Source organism: Rhinolophus hipposideros, assembly GCF_964194185.1.
Source record: "Rhinolophus hipposideros genome assembly, chromosome: 15".
Classification (NCBI taxonomy): domain Eukaryota; kingdom Metazoa; phylum Chordata; class Mammalia; order Chiroptera; family Rhinolophidae; genus Rhinolophus; species Rhinolophus hipposideros.
In genome coordinates, this window is record NC_138061.1 from 27034761 (window position 1) to 27050748 (window position 15988).

Genomic DNA, 15988 nt, shown 5'->3' on the forward strand with positions numbered 1-15988 from the left:
CACCAGTCTGCCATTGGAGTCTGGACAGTATGCTGAAGTTTGAGCAGACTCACTTCTCTGCCAAGTCAGAGGCCTGCTTCCCTTGAATTAGCCCTCTTTGCCGTCTGTCCCCTTTGCTTCAGCAGTGTCATACCCCCTGCTGCTTTGGGGGTGAGCTCATATTGATCCCTTTAAGCTGTTGCACTTTAATGCAAAGCATTGGTCACAGCTGCCAGGTTTTTACCACTGATGGGACAGAATGCATTTCAGTGGTTTGGGTGAGAAGAAGGAAATTCCATTACTAACAAGTCCAGTAACCTTTTCCAAAACCCAGACCAGGTACATGGTTTGATCATGGGACAGCATATTTGAAATAGGGGCTATCTTAGAAAATCTGGGCTATCCCATTGCCCTACTGAGCCATATCACAGGGCCAGCAAAGGGCTGCATGAGGCTTGCTCCATCATGAAACTCTAGGAAATATGTTCATCCAGCTATTAGTCATCTGGGAGTATGTTAGGGCTGCAGTACAGGACACACATATCATATAACCTTGCTGAATTGAAAGAGAAACCTTATAGCATTCCCTGGGAAATGCCATAGTATTTATTTAGTTATAATGTATATGCCTCTTACTTCCCAAAAGGATTCGAGGCAGCTGGTAAATACCATGGAGCCATACAGTAACGTATCTGTTCCTGCAGAATGTTGATGATTCTTCTGAAATAATTTCCATGGAACCCTCGGGGGTGTTCACTGCCGGGCATAATTCTCATGATGCCTGGCAGTTGTTCGGTAACATGATATTGAAGCCCCGATATCCAGGATTTCCTGAGGCCGAGGATGGGCCGCTCTCCAGCTATCCCTTCCTGCAGCTCCTAGTAGTTTCAAGTAGTAACTAAAAGTGAGGGTAGTTGCCATGCAGAGTTTGAATTGCATTTAGGAAAATGTGCATAAGAATGCTTCTTTCCCACACTTTGGGGGTGGCCCCATAAGAGGGACCCCTAGCAACCCAGTGTCTTTATCTTTGGGGTCTGAGTCCCTGGGAGTCAGGAATATGAAACCTGCAGCTTCCGAGTGTACTTATACAGGTACTTTTTTTTTTTTTGAGGACAAATTAGAGAAATATTTTTCACATACATAAGGATTAGTTTCTAGACTTGTGACCTAGCTACCCTCAAATATTCAAGGGCAGAAGAACCTCCTGTAGAATAGTCCAGCTTCTCGTGCCTCTGGTCATTGTTCTCTGTTTCCTTGACTATTTGGCAGCTCATTCAGGGGTGGGTAGCAGAAAAAGAAGAGGCAAGATTCAAATTAACAGCTAAAATGAATTTCAAAAAGTTTTTTTTTTTCTTCATCTATTTGCACTTCCATATTCTCTCAGTGGCAGATATTTTTAGTTATTATAAGACTGCTGTGCATGGAGCACTCACCATGTGCCAAGACCAAGCTGATCCATTTCATTTAATGCAGATCATTTCATTCACCTTCTGGGCAGGTCTCTCCCATTTTACAGATAAGAAAACTAAGGCCACTAACACACAGCCCGCTGAAGAGCTGAGATTCAAACCCAGCTCTGGGTCATACTTAGTCCTGAGATCCTCAGAAGAACTTCTGGGGTGTTCCTTTTTGGAGCCAAGACCCTATTTTCACTTTCATCAGCCAGGAAAACATCAGTCTGCCTGATACACTTCCACTGATGTGTTCTGAGGCCTTTGACTGGTAAAAGGGTGTATTTGCTCAGCAGCCCTGTGCAGAGAGCTCTTAGGTGGGGAGTGTGTGCGTGTGCCCGAATCACAGTTGTCATTTTGCTTGCGCAGCATGTGGAGAGACCCTGCAGGACACAACGGGAAACTTTTCCGCACCTGGTTTTCCAAATGGCTACCCTTCTTATTCCCATTGCGTCTGGAGGATATCGGTCACTCCAGGGGAAAAGGTAGGTGTGGAACTTCCTCAGGAAATGACATAGCATTCTTTGAGTTGGGTGGTGTGTGAGGAGTTATTATTATTAACAATAGGAGTAATAACAGCTGTTGTGTTATGGGCACCCACTGTGTGCCAGGCACTGTGCCAGCTTGCTTAGTGTTATTTATTTCTGGACTTTTCAACCAGTCTCCCTCATAAATGGAGGTCTGTGTACTAAATGTCCACATGAGTTATAAATCAAGCTCACAGTTTGTAAAACAAAGTAGGCTCTATCTTTCTACCTTGGTAAACACGCCACTGGAATGCCCAGGAAGGCAAGGATCCAATTTAGAATTTCTTGACACCTCAGAGTGCTGCTCTGGCAGGCAGCAATATGAAGAGAGCTAGCCACCAACCCACTGTGACCCCTTCTTCTCTTCCCAGCCCCATTTCCATCTCAGGAACACCCATGGCGACACTCCAGCCCACACTCCTGAGCATCCTCCACTCCTACCTGGCAAACTGTTGACCCTTGGCTGTCCCGTCACGGGAAGTGGACTGCCCAGGTGTGCTGTCTACCCTCAGGCAGATGGATCCAAGACAGAGGTCTTTGCACAGTGTGGAAGTGGGCTCAGGGCTATTTGGACAGGGAATTCCAGGGTCCTGGGCTCCTGGTGTGAGGTCTAGGAGTGGGAAAGCTCTGGATAGACATGTTCCTTTGGCCCTAAAGATTCTGTGACCCTCTAAAGCTAAGCCCAGAACAGAGGACTCTTTTGCCCTGGTCCAAGGGTCGTATGTTCTTGATCCTATTGCAAAGTGCATGTCCTTATAGCCATTGTATGGGCAAGGAATTGGAGGCTCAGACGTTTTATCAATTGCCCAAATTCGCAGTAAGATGTAGAACTGAGAACTGGGGCTTCTGCAGTTCAAAGCTTGTGTTTTCTTCACTGTACCTCTCTACAAATCCAAGTGTTTTTCAAGTTGTCTCAGAATAGATGCAGCTATCTTTGCGGTGCTCGTTCTGTCCCTTGGGTCTCGTTCCCTCCAGTCATATCCATCATAGCTTATGTCACAATATCATGACTGCGGGTTTGTTTGGCTGTCCCCTGCTAGACCCTAAACTCATTGAAGACAGAGATTATTCACCCCCAGGTCCCCAGCACCCAACATAGCCCACGGCATAGAGCCACACGATAAGTATTTGTTGAATGGATGTGTACACAGATGAGTAGCCAAGTGAAAAACCTGCAACTGGGGTTCGGTAGAGGGTGTTGGAATTTTTCTAGGTGCCTATGGCCAAGTTACAGGTAGTCCTAATTCATAATATTTTTTAAAATGCTCGTTTAAATGTCAAGTTAAACACAATGTGATAACTGGAGAGAAATAGTGGCTAGGAACCATTGGGAGCATTTTCTATGGGCTGGGTACTATTCTTAGCATATTATGTGGATTCTCTCATTTAGTCCTCACAACAGCTCCATGTGATAGGTGTTATTACCACACTCAATTTGCAGGTAAGGAAATGGACTTGACCAAGGCCACTCAGTTTGTTGCAGAGTTGGGATTTGAATCCAGGCAATTTGACTCTGAAAGCCTGGATGCTTAACCACCCTCCTATATTACTCCACAAAGGGGGCAGGCTAAGAGAGATTTGAACACGCGTTCACACACGCACACACACACTCACATGCCCCCACACTTACATGCCCACATGCACACACGTGCACACACACATGCACACACACCTACATTCCCACATACACACACTCACATGTCCACATACACACACGTGCACACACACATGCACACACTCACATGCACACACACATGCCCACATACACACACGTGCACACACACATACACACACCTACATTCCCACATACACACTCACATGCCCACATACACACACGTGCACACACACATATACGCACATGCCCACATACACACACACTCACGTGCCCACATACACATGCGTGCACACACACATGCACACGCACACACTTACATGCCCTCATACACACACACACACACACACACTCACACACCCATATGCACATACCCTTCCTCTGGCTTGAAGCATTTATGACAGTGTGGTTGTCATCTTGAACCCGAGAGACTCCAGACCTATCTGCCCTCGGTGGATGTGCCATCCCTGTGCCTGCAGGAGGCATCGGAGGGAGGGAGGAAGGAAGGAGGAGGAAAGAGAGGAAGGGGTTTGGAAATCCTCAAATTGTTGAATTGCCCTGTGTGGCAGAGGCTCTGTGATACGTTTGAAAGGCGTAAGATTCACCCAGCCTTAGTTATTATTGCTGACTGGGGCAAGAATACATATCATTGAAATTCCTGAACCAATTATTTCATTTTTTGCTTCACCCAGCCTTCCCCAGAGCTGCTAGTAATTAGCAAACTTGATTGATTTGAGTATCACCTCCTGCTCACCACCTCTTCCCCTGTAGTCTTTATGGCTCACTAACATACTTACAATACTTAGCCTAAGTAATTATCCTGTTCATTCAGATCATGAATGTGTTGTAATAATATTTTCTTTCTGAAGTTTTAAAAAGCAAAGGCTAAAGCTTTATATTGCAACCGGCTAGCGAGCGTTACTGAGCTAGTCCACCTGAATGCGAGCGATGAGGGATTGCAAAGGGAGTCAGAGGTACAATTTCTGTCTTAAGAGACTTAGAAGTCAGTTAGGGTCCCCCGCCTCATCCCTGGAGAGTCTGATTTAGTTGAAGGAGAGGCATTTGCTGGGCACCAACATTTTTTTAAGCTTCCAAGGTGATTCTAAGGTGCAAGTAGTGTTGAGAACCACTGTTCTAGCTTGAAAGAAGAGCAACATATTTCTCTCTCTCTCTCTCTCTCTCTCTCTCTCTCACACACACACACACGCACACACACACACACACACACACTACAACAACACAGGAGGTGAGCTGGCTTTGTTTTTCTGATACTGACTATTCATGTCCTAGGAGGTCATAGAGCTTTGTGGAACAAGGGTACTAGTTGTCCTGCGACCGGCACCTTGGGTGGGATTGTTCCAAGGGAAGAGGTGGGTACTCCCAACACCAAACAAGATGGGAAACCTGTGAAGAACACTCAGTGTGTCCAGTGTGTGGTGTGCTAAGTGTGCACTCAGTGTAGCTTGATTTTGTAAATCGCCATTTATTGAGCAGCTGTTATATGCCAGGCATGGCACTATTCACTGTCTATACGGTTTCTTGTCCAGTCCCCTCAACAACCCAGTGGTGTGTGTGTGGTTTTATGGATGAGGAAACTAAAAGTCCAAGAGACAAGTATTTTCCCAAGATCCCAGAGCTAGTAAGTGGTGGAGCTGAGAAGAAATCCAGATTTGCCTGACTATGAAAACACCTGCTCCGGAATCACTGTAAGAAAAGAGGGGAGTGTTCCAATGAGGAAAAGATCATGTCCATCTGGGCAATCAGAGAAGGACGCAGGAAGGATGGAGAGGCCCCTTGAGCTGGGTCTGGGGAGGGTTCCATTTGCATGGATATATTAGGGCACGTTGGGAATAAGGCCCCCTGTTAGGATGGGCGCTGGAGGCTCTGGAAGGTAAGCAGAGAGTTTAATTTAGGAGATGGGGCAGAGGGAGCCACTAAAGTTTTCTGAGCACGGGGCTCTAGTAAACATGAGATATAAGGGCAATACTGACCTAGAAGCCCTAATGTGCAGAACGGACGGGGGGAACAGCTGGGAGGAGTTCAGGAATCCTCTCAGCAGGAGCCATGCAGGAAGGCTGTTGAAGGGGCAGCGAGACTGGCTTGGAGCAGGGGACACAGACCTCTTAAAGGAAAAGAATCTGTCAGCATTGGGGTACACAGGAGGGGCAAATGAGATAATACCAAGGTGTTGCACCTGAGTGTTTGGGGCGATGGTGTCACTTACAGACAGGGAAGCTAGAAAGGAAGCACTTTGCTTTGAGGTGCCCTCACAGCTCATGGTAAGTGGACAGGACAAGAGCCAGCAGCGATGAGAGACAGTAGAGAGAGGATAGGCCAGTGTGACGAAAACCAGACAGGAGAGGTTCAGAGCACAGGGGACCGGAGCACAAGGATGGATAAATCAGTCTTTGATTTGGCCAAGAGGGCACTGAGATCTTTGACCTGCAGCCTTCCAGCCCAAGGGTTTACTTGGAGAGGGACCCGGGGCTGTTTGAATATAAAAGAAAGGGGGAAAGTAAAGATGCTAGAGAGAATTGAACTGACAGAGAGCAACTCCCCCCACCCCCAGGGGAAAAGGAATAGGGTCGGGTGCAGGGGCTGGGGCAGGGCTGACTTCGGTGGGACCCTGCAGAGCAAGAAGACCTGAGAAAGGATGGAGCAGGGACATTCTGAGCCGTTTTGAGAGCTAGACAAGCCACTGCTGCTGAGTGCAGGGGGAGGCATGGGCACCGTGCATGGTGGGATTGAATGGGGGTGAAGGGAGAAGGGCCGTTTGTCTGGGCCATCTGCCAGGGAAGCCTTGAGAGGGAAGGGTTGCGGTGGAGAGCAGGGCCAGCTCATGGGTACAGTGCCTGTGTGCTGACTCTACAGAGCCCCCAGCCCCCTCCACTGTGTGGACAGGGGCATCATGGGATGGCCTCAGGATGTCCAGAAGAACTGAAACCTTCCTTCCCAGTCCATCTGAACCCTCCACTTCCCCAGCCTTCGCTCCTTCTCTTCACCCCTTCTGCCTCCCCGTTCCAGATACACAGACAGCAACCGAAGCTGGGCGTACAGTACAGTTCCCCAAACATGCCCTTACCTTTGCTCGTGTCAGTCCTTCTCACCGAAATGCTTTCTCACCCTACTTCTCAGCCCCCTGGACCCCTGTTCCCATTAGGTTAAAAGCCACCTCTTCTGAGAAGCATCCAGTAACCCTGGGCAGAATTCAGTTCTCTGCCGTGGGGCTCCTGAATACCCTCTCTGTCCATTCCTTTCTTTTCAGCATTTATTCCATAGTGTTCTAATTGTCTTTCCCTCTTTCTCAGCTCTACCCTCGTTCTCTGAGCTCCCTAAAGACAAGAGTCCTGTCTTTCTGATCTTTCTGATCTTTCAGTCCTGTCTCAATTGGCCAACACAAACTGGCACACAGTAGGTGTTCAACATATAATGGTGGAATGAATGAATGAATGAACGAATGAACGAACTAACTGTAGGAAGGCTATTAGATGCATCATGCCTCAAAAGAATGAGGTCATGGCCGAGGGGACATTGATCATGGAGGTGCTCAGATGCACTCGGGCTAACCCCAGACCCTTTACAATGATTGATGATGTTATAAGATCTTTTCGTATCTCTGAACTTCACTGACCCCTTACCTCCTTCCAAATCCCCAGGCTCAATACATCCTGGCTCGTCTTTAATGCATCTTGCTTTCTGTAAACCACCTAGTGACTTCAAAAGCTCAAGTTATTCCCCAGACAGAACCAAAGGACCCATCTCCTCTGTTTACTCCCCATCCTGCTTAAGGTTTATTATTTAATGTCATGAGGCTTCCTGTGAGTGTGTTTTTGAGAGGACACTCCTACTGTGGTCTGCGAGCTCTGTATGCTAAAGGGTAACGTGAGAACACCGGTCTGCAAGACGTATCTTTCAAAACTCCTCAGGCTTTGTTGCCGAAACTCACTTTGTGGTAACTCTTTACAGATCGTTTTAAACTTCACGTCTATGGATTTGTTTAAAAGCCGCCTGTGCTGGTATGATTACGTGGAGGTCCGCGATGGTTATTGGAGGAAAGCCCCCCTGTTGGGTGAGTTGCCTTCAGAAAACCTTGAGAGAGGGGTGATCAGACGTTCTGTGTGATGCTATTAATGTTTGGAAAGGTCCATCCAGACGGCAGGCACAGGAAGCTCTCAAGGGTCTGTGTCATTGTAAAAGTCTGAACACTCCATTTGGCCACACATGTTAAAAGCTTTTAAAACTGTGAATACCCTTTGACCCAGCAATTCCACTTCTTGGAATTTATCCTAGAGAACTAATTAAGGAAGTGTGCAGAGCTCTAGCCACAGGGATGTTCACTGAAGCAGGAAAAATTGAAAACAATTTAAATGTTCAACAGTAGGGGTTAGCTGAATAAATTATGATAGATCTCTTCAATGGACAACGATCCAGCCATTAAAACTAAAGTTGGAGATGGTTATTTATTGATACAGAAAGGTATTCGTTGTACATTGTTACACAAAAACGGTGTGACAAAATAGCATATGCAGTAGGATTCCATTTTAACAAAAACACACTTATGTTTATTATACAGGCCCTACAAACTCAGATGTCTTCAGAAATAAGGTGTACGTGAATACGATGGGGTTGGTATGATAAAACAAAGAGTGATGGGGAGTGTAGCCAAAATTAGTCAGAACAAAATTGCTTAAATCATTATGTAGGTTGAATTCAACTGGAAGAAATCATTTTATGGTCTCCAACATTAATAGCAAGTGGAATTATAACTATAAATGAATTATGCACAGTGATTATTGCAGGATGATGGGTTATTTTTAAAAATTTATTCTGTTTTTGTTCCTGGTTTAGCTATATTTTCTAAGTTTTCTATGATGCGCGTGTATTTTGGGAGGTTAACAGTGCATAAACTCATACACAAAAAGGCAGTGTGGACCTTTGAGTGAGAGTTAGTGGGCTGGTGGCATAAAGAGAAATGTCAGTTCACTCAGGTTTGGGCGCCAGAAGAGAGCTCTGTCATGGGTGACCAGGAAAGATTAATGTTGTGTAGAGAGGACCAATGGCTTCAGTATCCAGGGACAGGACGACTCATTTAGCCCAGGAATGGCAACCATGGTGAGGACAGAGAAAGAGAAGCAGATTTACAAAGAGCCAGATCGAAGGGTCTTGGCTAAGAGTGGGCTGCCCTCCGTTTTAGAGTGGTTTGTAGCCGGGTGGGGGGTGGGGCTGGGAGGCTTCCAGTCTGTCAGTCTAAGCTCTCAGGGAGAACTTGAACCTTGGCATATGTTCACGTGGGTGGAAAAGCCACCTTGTTATGCTTCAAATGACTGGTCTGAGAGTGAGCTGCTGTTGGAATAGCTAACTAAAGATGGAGGCAGGAAAGAAAGGAGAGAGCTAAGTTGGGGAGTTTCATGGACAAGCCGAGTCCACTTCATATCAGATTCCGGGGTAAGTCAGAAGAGACCGGGACAGAGGCTCTAGCTGGACCCAAGGGGACCTGGCAGATATTAGGCTTCTGTATGGCCAAGGGGTCTCAGCCAGGTTACCTACCGTAAGCTCCCTCTGTACCGAGGGCCATGAGTTTAAAGTCCTACAGATGCAAATAGGTAGGAATTTGTGTCCATGGGTGTTGTAGAAAAGGGCCAAGGCAGGCTCTGAGTTGCGGTACCAGGTAACCGCCATGAGGAGGAATCTGATAGATAGGTAGTGGTCCAGGTAAGCAAGCCAAGAAAGTGATCCCTGGGCTAAGCACCCACAGCAGTGTGTACACTGCAGGACAGATAGGTTATGCCACCCGATGGCAGGGTGCAGGCTGTCTGCCCTGGGTTTTTGCTTCCTGTCTATTGTGAACAGACATGATGTGAGCTAGCAGTCAGAAAGAGACATGGCTTTATAGGTAGCACTGACTGGATGTGGCAAAAAGACAGAGGGCTGCATTCCTGCTGGCAGAGGTTCCCAAACCTGGCATCAGCTGGGAATATTTCTATGAGTACAGATTCCTGGGAGACTACAGAATCGAAATCCCTACAAGCTAGATCAGGGAATGAGCCTGCTTACCTATAAATACCCATGCCCACGAACTTGTTTAATAGCAAGTACACAGAAAGGGGACTCTGAGGGTCTTCATCCAGCCATGGAAGGTGGTTACCTCTGAGAAAACCACAGAGGCGATGGGCAGCTTTGTGATTTGCTCTGCGTATTTCTGGATTTTTTTGAATCTTTTTACAAGAATGCATTATTTTATAATTAAAATAATGAAAGGAGTTATGTGGGAGGAGTTTCATCAGAACATGGAATCGCAGACCCCTCAGCCTGGCAGGGACCTTAGAGTCACGTATCCCACACCTTCACGAGAAAACCATGCTCCCCAAGTGTAGACCAACTTGCTAAGGCCACACAGCCTGTTAAGCGGCCAAGATCAGACCAGAACTCCGATGTCCTAGTGATGGGGAGAGGCGACTGCCGACTCTGAGAAGGGTCTCCCCCTAGGATTTCTAGATAAGATACACGACTCACTGTTGATCTGAAATTCAAATTTAACTGGACTTCCTGTATTTTTGTTTGCTAAATCTAGCAACCCTATACTCCCCCAGGAATGCGATAGACTTAAAGGGCTTGGGAGGAGGAAGCGCTCTGTTACTACAGAAGCTCCCCAGAGAGGGCTAAGACACACTCCTGAGAATGGGCACGGGCAGAGGGATTTCCAGTCGCTCCCTTTTCTTGAAACAAGAATTTTCTCACTACAGATCCTGGTATCTCTGGCTGCACTTTCATGGATTAGATGGGCTTTTGCCATTCATTGTTGTCAGTGATGGTTTGTTTTGTTTGGGTGGGTTTTTTTTTCTTTTCTTTTCTTTTTTGCCTTATACTTTACACACTTTTGCAGTGTGTGTGTGTGCCTCAGCCAAGACATGGCCCAGCGCCTACAACCATCCTCCATTCGCGGGAATTCTCCTTGCCAACTATTTGGCCCGCTCTGATGTTTCCAAATGCAGTTGTTAGTGAACTTTTGTGTTTGGAACAAGTGCATTGTGTGGGCCGAGTTGGTCCCTGGGAGGGGTCAGTGCCATGAAATCTGCCAGGAGGAGGCAGGTCAATGCCCCTTTGGCAGGAGGGAGAGAGGATTAGGGCGGATTGTGAAAGTATGCATCTTGCTCTGAAAAACTGTGCATTGCATATTTTCCCAGGGCAGTGTGTGAAAATCCAGGCATAATGGGCACATAACTTTTTATGAATGAACCCTTTATGACTCCCCATGGAGCCCACTTGTCGTGCCCTCATCTGCATTTCCTCTTCTTGATATCCTTATTAAACTCCTCCTCCAAAGCCAGGAACCAGTTTTCAATTTAGGAATTTGACACCTTTTCTCTAGTCCAATTTCTCTCCAGCCTGTTAGTCTCCTTGGAAGGAGGCTGTTTGGGCCCCGGGTTTTCACATAGTGATTAAAAAGAAATGTAAGTAGATTGAGAACATTTCACGGCTGGTTAAAGATATCAAATTGGTTTTTCAGTTGCAGGGGTCACTTATGAGATTGCACCTAAAGGGGGGGAAGAAGGTGGCTGCATAGAGAACTCATCCAGTATTCTGAAATACTGTCCTGTTAATTGGATTCCCCTCCCTTATTTCTGCTGGAGGAATGACTCTAACAATGTACTTTTGTATGCAGAACTGTCCTTGAGTATTTTCTACCACCACAATGCATACAAAAGCCCTTTCTCCCCCTTTCCCTGAAATGGGGAGGGAAGTTCAGAAAGGCCAGGCTGGCCAATCAGTGTCCTGTGGCTCCTCTACTGGGACTCCTGGGCAGGGACAGTCTCCCAAATAAGCAGAAATGATAACATGAGTCAAACAAGTCTGCCATTGCTGTAGACTTTCTTTATGGTTGAGGCTTTGATCTCCATGCCTATGTGTCTGCTTCCAAACTGGGAAGTGGGAATGATCTTTACATTCTCCGAGAGTAGATTTGATGTCTATTAATCCCAAAATGTACAGTGTTCAGAATTGCACCTTAAACTGAGATGTTCCTTTTGATGGCGGTGGTGGTGATGTCACGTGACGATGATGGTGAGATGAATGAAGGAGATCGTAGACTGCCAAGGTTCAAATCCTGCTTCTACTTACATCTTTGAGTATAACTCAACTCAAATTCTCCAATCTCAGTTTTCTTATAAATAAGATTAATGATAGCACCTAATTCATGGCCAAGTGGGGGTGCAATTAGATAATCCATGTAAAGGGCTTAGGACAGTGTCTGGTATAAACATGCTCAATGAAAAAGGAGCTTTTATTAGTGCCATTACGGTGAAGATGAGAATGTTGAGCCATCAGTCAAGGGACAACAGAGAGGGTTCCGGTTAAGAATTACAAGGTGATTTGGGGAGAGACATTACTTAGAAATAATTTTTAATTTGTTCTACCAAGTCTAGCTCTGCCAAGGCAATAAAATACACGTTAGTCTGTCACTCCTTCCTTCTCCGGAGTACCGAGCAGAAATGGGTTGTGGTCTTGGGGTAGGTGGCTTATCACATCCGGTTGGATTCTTAGGCAGCAAGACAGTGGCGATTCCTCTCTCTTTTGGAAGCAACCTCCAGTAGCTGTGACAGCTGGGGTTTTAAAAGGACAATTTGGACTTGACACTTGGGCTAGGCCAAGAAGGAATTCCTTGTGAACTGGTGTTGTCTCACTGTGCTTTAGCAGCTCCGTCTCCTCTCTGGTAAGCAATACTTCCCCACGCCTGCATGTTGTTTTCCAAGAACTAATTGGCCATGCCAGAGGAACCATTACTGAAAATTTATAGGCTTCTGATGGATTTTTCCTTGCTGAATTCTTGGCAGCGGTTCCATCAGCTCATCTCACTTAATATTAAGCGTACCGAATCCAAAAGGCTGCAGGTGGCCAGAATCAGAAGAAAGCAAAGGGAGATTAGCAGCCTTTGCCCCCATGTCTCCCCAGATGTATGCTACAGCTGGCCGTGAGGAAATTATTTCTTCCCCAACCTTACTCCCCCATTTCTCAGAAAGGTAAAGCAGAGTTACAGCTTCGAGAGGTTGATCTAGTACCTAACACGGTGCTGACAATAAGAGAGTGCCCTCTAAATGTCTGTTACATGGACTTTAAAAAATATATTGAAATATAATTCACATGCCGTATAATTCACCATCTAAAGTGTTCAAGTCAGTGGTTTTAGTCAGTGGTTTCCAGCATGCTCACAGAATTGTACAGACATCCATGACCACAGTCAATTTTAGAAGACCTTCATTACCACCGAAAGAAAACCCCCACTCATTAAAAGTCACTCCTCAGGTCCCCCCAATGTTAAATGGATTTTCTCAGAGATTCACCCAGTGGGTACTTGTCAGAACCATGACCTCTAGTCCAAGTAGGGCTTGACGGGTCTCTGTTGAGAACTGGTTGGTACAACACAGCCCATCTCCTTCCCTGTCCTTGCCCCAGATGCCATTCTTACATGGCGTTAGGAATCATATGGCCAAGGGTGACCATACACTGGGAAGACAGGTCCTCCCCACTTTTCCTCTGTAGAGGGTCCATATTTCAGACACCCAGGTATCTAAGAAAGATGCATTATTTGTATTTTTAAATAATGCAAGTTCAATAACAATTATGAGCCTCTTTCCAATAGGTAGTGGGAACTTAATTTCAGTCAGTTTGTGTTTTCCTTCTTCCCCCAGGGTGGGGGTGCTGACGGGGGGCAGACCTTGGGCCAGGGCGCGGCAGTAGGAGAGGTCTCCATGGTACCACCTGGCTGGCGTTGCTGGGATGACCTCATCCCGGTCTGGTCTACAGTCCTCTGTCCATCTAAGTGGCTGCTGGGCCTCCTTCTTGTCTCAGCCCTGGCCCACTTCAGCTTGGTGCCTTGTCTCTGTCTCCCTAGAAGATATCCTCTGGGTGACAGGAAAGTCATTTCCATAACCCTCCCAGGAGCCTGAAACCACATTGCTGCCGTCACACCCTGCTTTCCCTGAAGAATTCTATCTCCGTGCCTGTCGCCTGGCTTCATGTCTTAACAAACCTGCAGACACTTGTTCTGACCCGGATGCGACATGGGGAATCTAGGGTCTTGTTGTTGCTCCCGGCTCTACCCAGAGACTGGGTGGGCAGAGTTATCTGCTTCTCAGGTCCTGAAACCTACTGAGTGTCTCTATCATCCTTTCCATCCACAGTCTGAGCTCAGGGTGGGACAGGACACTGGATCCTTTTAGAGGCTCCATGGTGCCTTCTCCAAGCCCCTCTCTCCCTGGTCCCCTCACTCTTCCATCCTAGGACTGTCTCTAAGGCTACAAGGACAGGAAGATGTACTCTTATTCATTGTGTATTCTTCTAAATCTTTGGCATTGTGACTAGGCTTGTGACATTCAAAAGCTAAGAAGATCTGATTTCTTCATCATGTGATCTCTGGCATGCCTTCTCCGAGGCGAGAAAGGCATAATGTCTTCCCAAAGGCATGCCCCCAAAAGAGAAGGAAGGGTATGTATGTAATAGGAAACACCAGGGACTGGGGGGTGGGGCACAGCTATCACCATCTCAGGACATTATCCCGCCACACCTTCAGCACTTCAACAAGACCCATTTGGCAGGAGAGAGGGGTGCCTGGGTTATATTCCGGGTACAAGGCATTCTGAGGAAGGCACACAGTTGAGTGACTGTTTCCATTCCATCTTCTACTCTTGTGTGTGCTACAAGAGGAGTTGCCACAGTGGGGGTTATTACTCACCTTGAACCACATTTAAAGAAACACCACTTTCTCTCTGCCTGCAGTAAGCCGCTTCCTGCTGTCCACCAGCAGCCTGACTGTTCCTTTTCACTTCCCAGGTAGGTTCTGTGGCGACAAAGCCCCGGAGCCCCTTGTCTCCACAGACAGCCGGCTCTGGGTGGAGTTCCGGAGCAGCAGCAACATCCTGGGCAAGGGTTTCTTCGCGGTGTATGAAGGTTCGTTCGTGATGGAAGAAGCCACCTGGGTAGCTCCTGATGTGCCTCTGCCCTTCACATGCAGCCCGCTATCCCTCTTCCTGCTGGGCGTGCGTGGTAGCTGCTAGAGCTGTGAGGAATGGGACAACCACCGAGGGGGCTAGGCTGAGGCATTCATTGTCCTCTGCCTCCACACTCTGGAAGTGGAGGGGCCAGCTGTGCTCACTTCAGGACAGATGTCATCTGCCTGTCACCATGCTGCTGAACCCTCGTTCCAGTCCCGTGAGAGGTGGTACCAGGGTGTATAGAACCCTGTGGAAATGAGAACAGTCTGAATAGCTGTGTGAGCCTGAGCAAAAAATCTAACCTCTCGAAGCCCCTGTTTGTCTCATGTGTGAAGAGAGGACTTTGGGCATTGTCGGGGGGCTTTCGGATACATTTCTTGGAAGGGCCTCTGACGTCACCATGGTGGTTGAGGTGAGAGAACCAGCAGGTCTAGGCTCTAAGCAGCTGCCAGCAGGGCAGTTCCGCTTCTATTTGTTCCACATATTAGGTTTCCTCTGGGTAGCTACCCCTGTGCACTGCCTCCCGCGCCCGCCCCCCCCCCCCCCCGTCCCCTCAGGAAACCACTACATGGTTACTGAGGCCCCTTTGGCCTTAAATTGTGATTTTGGAGAGGCCAATGTTTCATTTTTAGAAAAGAAATAACGTACGTGTGCATGGGTGCACGCGCACACTCACACGTCCTTCTGTTCTAGCAGTCCCTACCTCCACATTAGCATCACCTGGGGGACTCTTACACACCACTGCTACTCTGAGTGCCCCCAGACCCACTTCAGTCAGAACTTGTGGGGATGTGGCCCCGGCTTCCATGGCTTGAAAAATCTCCCAGGTGATTTCGATGTACAGCAAAGGTAGAGAACGACCGCTGCTCTACATGGTTCTTTTCTATATGAAAAAAATTCAGACATGCAAACAAATGAAATTATGCCTTTCTGGAGGCTCAGTCTTGGTTGGATGGAAATGAAAATGTTGGCAAGTGGAGTCACCTAGTGGTGATGAGTGGCCAACTTCCTTGGTGAGATCCGACCAGGGACGCCCTTCCTTTCTCTTTCTAAGGCTGGTTCTCTGGTTTTCTTCTAAAGCTACCTGTGGGGGAGACATTAACAAAGACGCTGGCCAGATTCAATCTCCCAACTACCCGGATGACTACAGACCTTCCAAGGAATGTGTCTGGAGGATTACAGTTTCGGAGGGGTTTCACGTGGGGCTCACCTTCCAGGCTTTTGAGGTAAGTACTGCTTGGATGGTCTTTCTAGGCACTTTCTGGTCTACAAAGATGGGTTTCTATTTTTTGGTGGGAAACATGACCCTAAGAAAACGTTTCAAGTCCATGATGTTTTATACCTGGACATCTGACATCAAAAACTTTGCAGGCTTTGAAATTTCCTTTGCCTCCTTTCTGAAGGCTGCTAGAGAGGGTGGGAGAATAATCG

General features: G+C 47.2%; 1 protein-coding gene across 1 annotated transcript in view; it reads left to right on the forward strand.

Annotated features, from left to right (window-relative positions):
- TLL2 (tolloid like 2) overlaps positions 1 to 15988 on the forward strand; it is a gene marked incomplete at its 3' end in the record, with an annotated part of 113939 nt that overhangs the window by 76271 nt on the left and 21680 nt on the right. The window contains exons 9-12 of the mRNA XM_081074744.1: positions 1800 to 1915; positions 7536 to 7638; positions 14397 to 14513; positions 15638 to 15783. Coding sequence (XP_080930870.1) covers positions 1800 to 1915; positions 7536 to 7638; positions 14397 to 14513; positions 15638 to 15783 — 482 coding nt within the window. The remainder of the gene's footprint in view (positions 1 to 1799; positions 1916 to 7535; positions 7639 to 14396; positions 14514 to 15637; positions 15784 to 15988) is intronic.